The 9,806-nt window shown below is 36.0% G+C and overlaps 2 protein-coding genes across 2 annotated transcripts; one reads left to right on the top strand and one right to left on the bottom strand.

The window, feature by feature from the left end:
• Positions 1 to 238: 238 nt before the first annotated feature.
• On the top strand, positions 239 to 6,700 carry LOC104086809 (probable calcium-binding protein CML48). Its single transcript, XM_009591148.4, has 5 exons — positions 239 to 749; positions 1,539 to 1,585; positions 2,223 to 2,398; positions 2,487 to 2,505; positions 6,420 to 6,700. The coding sequence occupies exons 1-5, from the start codon at positions 323 to 325 to the stop codon at positions 6,525 to 6,527; spliced, it is 777 nt and encodes a 258-aa protein (XP_009589443.1). The 5' UTR covers positions 239 to 322; the 3' UTR covers positions 6,528 to 6,700.
• A 361-nt stretch (positions 6,701 to 7,061) lies between these two features.
• On the bottom strand, positions 7,062 to 9,550 carry LOC104086808 (biogenesis of lysosome-related organelles complex 1 subunit 1). The gene is made up of 3 exons (XM_009591147.4): positions 9,392 to 9,550; positions 9,031 to 9,236; positions 7,062 to 7,316 (listed from the first exon to the last, which is right to left on the bottom strand). The coding sequence occupies exons 1-3, from the start codon at positions 9,495 to 9,497 to the stop codon at positions 7,227 to 7,229; spliced, it is 402 nt and encodes a 133-aa protein (XP_009589442.1). The 5' UTR covers positions 9,498 to 9,550; the 3' UTR covers positions 7,062 to 7,226.
• Between the last annotated feature and the right edge of the window lie 256 nt (positions 9,551 to 9,806).

The following is a 9,806-nucleotide window of genomic DNA, read 5'->3' as shown; positions in this document are numbered from 1 at the left end:
GCTTAAAGGGTATATCCGTTTTTGTTAAGATCTGCGTATATACTAACCTTACAAATCTCACTTGTGGGATTATACTATTATATTGTTATTGTTATTATAATATAAAGTGCTGGAAATGAAATGCGCTTGGCTAAGGCATGTAATTTGTGTCGTAATTAAAACCCAAACGTTGACGGACCATGTCAAGTTGTCAAGACAGCGACACACGCTTATACTGTATCCGCTGTTCAAATCCACAACAATAAAAAACCCTTCGTTTTCAATTTAAACCACCATTATTCTGACGTTACGAGTCAAAATCCATTTCTCAATCAACACAACAATGTCATCTTACGGCAACAGAGCAACTTATTCTCCTTCAGCACCACCTCTCTCCGACCCGAATGAGCCCCCAGTAGCCCATCCCTATCATCCTCCTCCTCCTTCTTCTTCGGGAAATTACTCAAATTACCCAAATTACCCTCAGTCTCAACAGCCACAGAGTAGTGGTTACGGATATGGGCCTAGTTCTTCTTCTTCTTATGGGTATAATTACCAGCAGCCTACTCCAAATTATGCAACTTTTCCTCCTGGGACTGACCCACAAATTATTCAGAGCTTCCAGATGGTGGACAGGGACCAAAGTGGGTTTGTTGAAGAGAAGGAGTTACAAGAGGCTCTTTCTTCGGGTTACCAAAGGTTTAGTCTTAGGACTATTCGTTTGCTCATTTTTCTCTTCAAAAATCCCTCTGACCAGTTCCCACGCATTGGTAAGCTTTTTTTTTTCCTACTTGGGTTTCTTATTTGGCCATCTTTTTAAAATAAGTTTGCCTTTTTGCCATGCTTTTAGTTGTGGGGTTCTTTATCCAGATATATTTAGCTATGTTTTATGCACAATTTCTCCAAATATGCATTTGGATTACCCCTCCTTTCCAATTTGTTCGGTATAGTTTGATTCAGCACTAAGTTCTTAGTGTGACTAGAAAAGCTTCTCATTGTATCAATCTTTTGGTACAGACGCATAGGGAAATAGTGCCAACAAATTGGAGTAGAGGGAGTAGTTATCCTTTTAAAGAAGGTTGTTTTTGCACATTAATTTTCCAAAAATACAATCATTTAGCTGAAGAAATGGTTGGAGGATTTTCTTTCAAAGAAAAGCTCTTTTTCTACCCACTAAGAAGTCAGAAATCTTTAAAAAGCTACAGCTGCACAAATATATTTCTTTTTGGAAGTATACAAAAAGTTTCTCAAAAAGTTGTCCAAACGGCTTTGCAAGAGTTTTACTCATATTTTTTTGAATTTAGGTCTTTGCTTTTTGCTATTAGTCTAATCACTCCATATATAGCTTTTCCTTTCTATCAATGTAGTTCAAATTGACAATGGTGATTTTTCTTGTTCTGATAAGAATTAATGAGTAGAATATATATGGCCTGTATTTTGCTTTGCTTCTAAAAAATTGTGGATGTTAGCTATATGACATTGCTGTCTACTTTTGTTGCGCCAAATATTGTTTTTGCGATATCTTATTTAATTGAGCTTTGCCATGTATTGCTGAACAGGACCAAAAGAATTTGCTGCACTATGGAGTTGTCTTGGTCAATGGAGGGTACGCAGTTCAATTGCTTTGTACTTTAGTTCTTTATTTAAGTATATTAACAGTCAAGAAATTAGAGTATTAAAACCTCTATCAGGAAAAGAATGATAGTAAATAAATTAGATATCAGAAATGGAGGTTGACATAAGGAGTAGCAGGCTGTAGATGATTTTGGGGGGGGGGGGGGGGGGGGGGGGGGGCGATGATACTAAATAACTTATATGCAGCTCACTATGTCCCTGTCCTGGGTAATTTTCTAGGTTTTCAGCGCCTATGGAACATTAGGAAGAGAAGCTAATGCAGTGTAGAAAGTGATTGGTAAACATTTTGGACAATTTGGAAGAAAGAAATAATACATGTTTTGAGAACAGATATTCATCTTTACCATGCGAAAAATTTAAAGCTTTACTGTTCTTATACTCATAGTGTAACTTGAAAGATGCTCCTAATGTGGATATTTTTGTGGACTTATTACTAAACTCTTCATGGATGTCTGAGTTTAGGAATCCATTTTGCTGACATAGTGGCTGATATACCATTGTGCCTCACTCTCACCCTACCACTTTGTTCCGTATTTTGTTTCCAAAATCATCTTTATCGCTTTGCAAATTTTGATTAATGCCTCTGACATTGATCCTCTTGTTTGTAGGCAATATTTGAGAGATTTGATAGAGATCGAAGTGGGAAGATTGATGCGACAGAACTAAGGGATGCTCTCTACAGTCTTGGATACATGGTGCCACCGTCTGTTCTTGAAGTTTTGATCTCCAGATATACTGATGGAAGCGGTCGGAGGCCTGAGCTATGTTTTGATAGTTTTGTCGAGTAAGCCCCATACTGCAATAAACCTTTTCATTGAATAGATAGGTTCTCAAGTTGGCTATGCTCTGAACTTTATGTTTTAATGATGCAGATGTGGGATGATTGTGAAGGTACAATAACTGATCTCTTTCTTTAAATACTTTCTTACTTGATATCTCAATTTCTGTAATACATCTGCCTGGCTTGTATATATTTCTTTCCTCATGTTAGTCATTGGTCTGACATTACCCTCATTAGCTAGGGGGTGCTAGAACATCCGAATCTTAAGCTACTGTTTTTTTTTGATAAAGATGAATCTTAAGCTACTATATGAGTTGCATACACTAAAATTGCTACACCCCTATGTGTACTGTTCTTTGAAATTGCCCCTTTGCAGGAAGTGATACCAACTTCGCCCTATTAGAGCTTCCTCGAGAAACACAAATTTACTTCAGGCATGTAAACAACATATAAGGAAGTATAATGTGTCCCAAAATATCTAGAACATATTTGAAAAGTTTATAAGTAAACACATGTAACTTGAACTATACTTTGTTAAGAACCGAAATAAACACATGATGCAATCATCAAATATAGTATCAATCAAGCTACTCAATTTGTTAGCCGAAACTTAAAATACACCAATACAAGCATCAAGTTGTCCTTGCACGTGCAGGTTGGAAAGCACATACATAAAACTTACTTAAAATCTGAGATCTTATCATTTTGTCCAAAAACATACATACTTTTGGAGAAATCATGCTAGTAATGAGAAATCAATTAAAGATAGGTTTCTACTCATCTCTAAGCTCGAATAGTTGCTGGTATTTACTACAACTAGTCAATCCAATCACTTCCTTGCGTTATCTAGTGAAAAGCATGAGGAATTAACATGTTCCCATCATTGGGGTTGATAATCATGTTTAACCCTTGCTTTTAATTTTAACCCTATTTTACTGAATTGAAGAATACCCGTCGCTTAATTTCCTAAAAAAAGAAATCAAATTTTAGGAGTTCAATCCTACGTCTGACTTGAAAATCCTTGATCAACATTGGGTCAACTCAAATTCTACTCTCCAATATTCCCTTGGCTGCTTACGTTTGAAAGGGATATAATGTGAATTCTAATTAAGCTTTTATAGCTACATGGTTAAATATGAGAAAGCTGTATATCCTGGGCTACATCCATCTTCAGCGTCTCAGAAGAACCTTTGAGGATCAGATTCTGCCTCTTTTTGCATGTCAAGTTACTCCTTGTCTACGAAGCAGTAGCCCTTATCTGCCTTTCAGCCTTCGGACTAACGTTGTATGGTAAATCTTTGTAACTGTCTTGTGTTAGCTGACAAGAGTGGGTTGCTCTAGTGGTGAGCACCCTCCACTTCCAACCAAGAGGTTGTGAGTTCAAGCCACCCCAAGAGCAAGGTGGGGAGTTCTTGGAGGGAGGGAACCGAGGGTCTATCGGAAACAACCTCTCTACCCTATGATAGGGGTAAGGTCTGCGTACACACTACCCTCCCCAGACCCCACTAGTGGGATTATACTGGCTTGTTGTTGTTGTTGTTGTCATCTTGTGTTAGCTAGCCTTTTCTAAAAGCATTAGCTACTAGAACTCTTTTCATTTCAAGTAGAGAAAGGTGGAAAATAAATTCTAGGAGGGTGATCACTGAATGAAAAAGCGTGTAACGTCTATATAATATGTTAATCTATATTATTATAAAATTGGGAACCCCTAAATTAAAAAGTTGAATTACCTAAATACCCTTCTTAATAATCTGAATTATTTTAAATAAATAAATAAAAACATCAAATGCACCTATCATGCTACTTGATATATGCACCTATCATGCTACTTGAAAATTTGAACCTTAAACATGATAGTTTTGAAAGAAAATGCACCTATCATGCTACTTGAAAATTTGAACCTTCAAATTGGATTATGCAACGGTACGAAGATGATTTGTAAAGCAATAGCGAAATCGAAAATTTCGCTAAAGGTGTTCAAGATTTTTTATTACCGATATACTCAATATAATTTTATATATACATTATAATTTTTTTGGTAAAGGGTGTTTAATTGACCACCCTTCACTATGCGTGGTTACACCAATAACACCATTGCTTTAGAGGATTAGGCAACAATGATATACATGCATATTTTAAAATGAATCAATCTGTTGGGAAAATATATTTATCCCAAGAATTCAACTATCTTCCCTTAAAAAAGAAGGATATCTTTTTAGATTCGTCCAAAAAATATTTCGCAAGGACAATAAATAAAGCACATGACTAAACAATCCACAATGTTGGACTTTACAACCGCAACATATTTTCTCACATGGCCTCAAAAAATAAGTTATCATACAACTATATCGCCACATTGATCATTCACAAAAACTTGTATATATTTTTTAATATATAATTATTTATTCAATATTTTTTAATATAATTAATATTATTTCATGAATGGTGCGTGTGCTACATAACTCGGCATACACATGCAACGCACGTGCCGAGAAACTAGTGTAAATAATAATGTATATATCAACTAGCATAGAAGAGGATTCTGCAGTATGGTATTTCACTAGGAGGGTGGTTAATGGAACTTCTAAAAATAGTTTGGAGTTGTCCAGAAGTATGTTGTCCATCTAAGAGGCAAGTTAATGAAGCTGTGGTATTGAATTTTGTCCAATCATACTTAGTCCACCCCTAGATCTTCTCTTCTGTTAAGTAACCCTCTTCAGTTATGTAAAGCTTCTCAATATGCTTTCAGGCCTTTCCACCTTGCTGTGGAGGAACGAACCTATGAATGAGAATTCACTAGTATAACCTTATCTTCTGCCATGGCTACCAATCCTTAACAACTAACATGATACTGTTACTGCTTAAGATCGGCTATGAAGTCGAAAATTCAGTTTATCAATTCAAATACTTCTCAAGATTTTCACCTTGTTCCTTTGCCCACACACCATCACCTTAGCCTCTCCATTTTGCAATTATTAGTCTTCTTAGTACCGAAACTTCTCAAATCCACTTTTGGAAAACTGAATCATGGTGAATTCATGTTTTGGGAAAGGAGAAAAAGGGAGAAAAAAAGAAGAAAAAGCAGAACAAAACAAAAGAGAAACAACAGAAAAAAGAGGAATCTCTGAGGACATTCAAGAAATGGTTCTCCTTTTATTTCCTACCTCACAAACCAAATTTGACAACAAATCTGTGGACTAGTTAGATTACCTTGCATTTTCTGAAGAAAGTAAATTCAGGATTGCTTGTTAGGTCAGTCAATTATAGGCTTTTACCAGGCCTTATGTTATCAGATGTGAAGCTTGATCCTCGATGCAGACCAGCATAAGTGAATGGTAATGGTAGAAAGTGCTATAGAGTAGGAACAAAAAGGTGTAGCATGTTGTGGTTTATTAGAAGTAAATTAATGGCTATTGGGCTAGTAGTGGTGGTCTTGTTGGTCAGTATGATTAGGTTCGCTGACAGTGAGTGATGACAATTGAGATGTTGGGTTATCAAGAAACTAGCACTATAGTTTGCTGAACACCGAGTAATGAGCAGATGGTTGTTGTTGAGAGGAGGGAGTTGGTTAATGTAGGCTATGCAGAGAAATATTTTTGTGGTTAATAGGTCAAAGAAGGTGATGGTTTAATAAGTATTCTAATGGTTTAATAAGTATTCTAAGGTGATTGTACCATTGGAGGCAATGTATTGCCATTACGCTTGGTCCTTAAGGCAGGCCCTAAGCTCTAGGGTCGGGATTCTTTGTTATTTGGCTGAGAATAAAAATAATAGTGGAAGGTGCAATGGAGTAGAAACAATAGGATGTAGCATGGAATTGTGTATTAGAAGTAAATTAATTTTCTTATTAGAACAATAGGAACAATGTTTTGGTGCATTATTTGGATGCAGTAGGAACAACATATTGTGCATTTTTTGAGCAAATATGTAGTAAACTGTATTACTCTTTTTAGATTTGTCACCAGTAAGTACTATTTTGCCTTAATGTTACTGTCTCTGAATCCTTCTGCTTTTGCATTTTCAGGGCTTGACTGAAAAGTTCAAGGAGAAAGACACACGTTATACCGGCTCGGCAAAACTGACCTATGATGAGTTCATGTCCATGATCCTACCTTTTATTGTGTCATACTAGGATGTTAGAGATTCAGTTTTTATTTAATTTAATTTATTTATTTGACACGTTTTGCGGTTTTGGAGGGAATGTCTAGAGTTGGTTGTGTACTATATTGTGATCTTGGCATTGTATATGTACAATCGTCTGTACAAGTTTTTTCATGTCAATTCATCTTCAATGTATTTTTGTCATCTCTTTATTCTTCGACTGGTATATTAGAAGGTGTGTTGTTTAAGTATGGTTGTGTAAAGTTTCTAGTATATGTAGCGCGCTAGATTGTTAGGATATTATCCCTTCTATCATTTTGGATTTAGGGAATGCAAAAGAACTTCGTGATCTCCTCGTTTGCAAAAACGTTGAAAAATTATTTTAGTGCAGGCTGCAGATGCCTCGAGAGGAATTGAAGAGAATAACGAAATTTTTTAGCATTAGAAATTTTGTATGTATTACTGCAAAACTTATAGTATACTATATGGGTGTAAGTTCTATCATTTTGGATTTCCCAGCGCTCCTTTCCTCTACTGTAATCTGATCTCACTATCTAATGGAACATTTTGGGTGGCCAAAAAGATTATAATCATGTTGCCATATACAGTTATTGTCCAGAAATCAACACAATCTGTTATCACTGATGCAAAAAGAATATTCTGTACAGAGTGCCAAAGAGTTGAGTAATTTGATACAAATCACAGGCCTTTGATAACTCAGGTCCAAATGTCATTCCTGGTGAATATTGCAGATTGCAGCATTAATACTTTTACAATCAAACTCCATTGTCTTCATCCAATTCTCAAAATCTCCAATTTCCTGCGCCAAAACAGAGTACATTGAAGCTACTGATATCAACAAATATATATAAAGAACTTGCATCAGTATCCCAATTTCAATTCAAACATGGGTTTGATTGTTCTGAGAAAGATTTATCATCCGAAAAGAGGAAAAAACGCAGTCTGTCTAAAGAAGTGGGTTGAGAAAGGGCATATGTATAGAACCTTTCAACGAGATAGTGCTTTTTCAACTCTCAAAAGGAATCTATTCCAAACATATATGCCATGGATCCTTACTTCGACAGGTTACAAATATCTAAATTTGATATTTTTAGATACTTTTTCAGACCTATAGCCACATACATACAGCATGTACCTGCGAGATTGGCTAATACCAACATACAACATGTCAATACAAAAAATGAACACACTTTCCACTGTATAGAAGCATCTCATTTTGCTACACTCACCAACATTCAGTCAAAAGGAGAATCTAATAGCCAGGTATTTCACATAATAAAAGGTTCATAATGTTTGGACCAAAAAGGAAAACTAAAGTATCAACAGGATCTGGATTAATCATGAAAAATAGGAAATTGTCGGAGTTAAATTGGGGTTTCTAACAACCATGGCTATGACAATTTAGCTGAGCGAAGAGCAACTAACAAATATGCTTCTACTATTACATAATTAAATTTCCGTAATATATGAACATATGCAAGGATTGTGAACTTCTCAATAAGTGAAGATCAAGATTGATAAAGCTAGAAGTCAACCAAATAGAAGATCACGAATGAATCATTGAGGTTTTATTTGATTCTAATTTTCCATCTTGAAGTTATACCAGTGGAATGGAACTTTAGCAAAGTAAACGTGACTACCAATTCGAATTGTACCCACAAAAGTAAATGTGACTACAAATTCGACTTCCAGCATGTATAACCACAAAATTATAGGCTTCTTATTCGGATTTCCCATTTTTTCCTTTTTCTATTTTGATGTGACCATGAGGTCACGGGTTTAGGCCGTGGAAATAGCCTCTTGCAAAAATGCAGGGTAAGGCTGCGTACAATAGACCCTTGTGGTCCGACCTTTCCCCGGACCCTGCGCATAGCGGGAGCTTAGTGCACCAGGCTGCCCTTTTTACTTCACTCTTCCAAAAGCAGTCCAAAATAACTGCTGTGCTCAAGCCTCAAACAGTTTCATAATTATAAGTGAAAATACTAAGTTCTACTAAAACAAGGTGACATTTATTTTGGTTGAGCGTTAGGGCTTAGAAGTTACATATTCATTAGAAATATTCAATCTTTTCTTTTTTTGATAATGGTGGTATCCGGGCTAGCTTGCTCACTGGATATCTACTAACTCCCGCAACAAACCCAATGAAATCCCACATGTGGGGTATGTGTAAGTTAGTGTGTACGCAGTCCTTGTGGGGTATGTGTAAGTTAGTGTGTACGCAGTCCTTACCCCTGTCTTGAGAAAGTAGATAGACTATTTCCGGTAGACCCTCGGCTCAGAAAAGTAAGTGAACATACTAGTTCTACTAAAACAAGGTGCCATTTATTTTGTCTGGCTGTTATAGCCTAGAAGCTACATTTTTTATTTCTTTTTCCAATACTGAGTACTTGTCGCTTTCCACTAGAAGCTACCTATTCATCAGAAAATTCAATCTTGAAAACTATAAACACAAATAAAATGAAAAAAAATGCAATTGGAAGCTAAGACTACACACAATAGCAATATAGACTGACCTTAATTGCAGTATTAATGGAGTGAGAAGCAGCAAGCCACTGATCAGTTTGCTTCCCAAATTGCAAAATAGTTGCAGCCAAAGCTCGAATTTCCATTTCAATTCTCTTTTGCATTACAAAAGACTCTTGCACTTCTCCATTAACTGAGTCCACCAACAGCTCTGAAACACGTCTCGCACTTCGAATTGCATTCTTCTTCGCCTTCTCTGTACCAAAAATTCAAGAAAACCATAACCCAATTCATAAAATCCGAACTTTCAATTACCCAATTGAGAAAAAAAATCCAAAATACCCATAACCAAAAAATGCCCCAAAAATAATTAAAAAAATTGGAACCGATATGTGTGTTTGTGTGACTGACCGGTGAAATCACGGAGCTTGAGAGAGGAAGAATGGTGAAGGTTAATGAATTGAATGAGTGAAGCTTCTAAGCCATGAGCAGAATCTCCTTGTTTTGACCGATCCATCTCCTAAGCACACTGCAATTGCAGCTCTAGATTGTATATGCTTTAAATTCTTAGAAGTTTGCTAAACTCCGAATTGAGTCTTATAGTTTACAGAATGTGAACATGTAGCCCAAAGTTATTTAAGGAGCAATTTGGACAAATCCTCGAAACAAAAAATTTTTTTGGTGTTATAAAATAAAGACTATAAAGTAAAGACAAGTAGAGAGAGAAACTGATATATTATTCAAACTTCAAATTTATGTACATAATGAACTGAAAACTCCTCTATTTATAGAAGAAAGGAAGCAATTGCAAGGCTTTTCAGGAAGC

Source organism: Nicotiana tomentosiformis, chromosome 11 (assembly GCF_000390325.3).
Source record: "Nicotiana tomentosiformis chromosome 11, ASM39032v3, whole genome shotgun sequence".
NCBI lineage: Eukaryota > Viridiplantae > Streptophyta > Magnoliopsida > Solanales > Solanaceae > Nicotiana > Nicotiana tomentosiformis.
The sequence above is the reverse complement of the archived record's forward strand: the minus strand, read 5'-3'. Positions and strand labels throughout refer to the sequence as shown.

What these genes read in the sequence shown, in the direction of transcription:
- LOC104086809 (XM_009591148.4), top strand. Translation starts at nt 323, where the DNA reads ATGTCATCTTACGGCAACAGAGCAACTTATTCTCCTTCAGCACCACCT. An exon ending in TGACCAGTTCCCACGCATTG is followed by an intron (nt 750 to 1,538) that starts GTAAGCTTTTTT and finishes ATTGCTGAACAG; the next exon opens with GACCAAAAGAATTTGCTGCA. An exon ending in GTTGTCTTGGTCAATGGAGG is followed by an intron (nt 1,586 to 2,222) that starts GTACGCAGTTCA and finishes TCTTGTTTGTAG; the next exon opens with GCAATATTTGAGAGATTTGA.
- LOC104086808 (XM_009591147.4), bottom strand. Translation starts at nt 9,497, where the DNA reads ATGGATCGGTCAAAACAAGGAGATTCTGCTCATGGCTTAGAAGCTTCA. An exon ending in CAAGCTCCGTGATTTCACCG is followed by an intron (nt 9,237 to 9,391) that starts GTCAGTCACACA and finishes TTTTTGGTACAG; the next exon opens with AGAAGGCGAAGAAGAATGCA. An exon ending in CCATTAATACTGCAATTAAG is followed by an intron (nt 7,317 to 9,030) that starts GTCAGTCTATAT and finishes GTTTTGGCGCAG; the next exon opens with GAAATTGGAGATTTTGAGAA.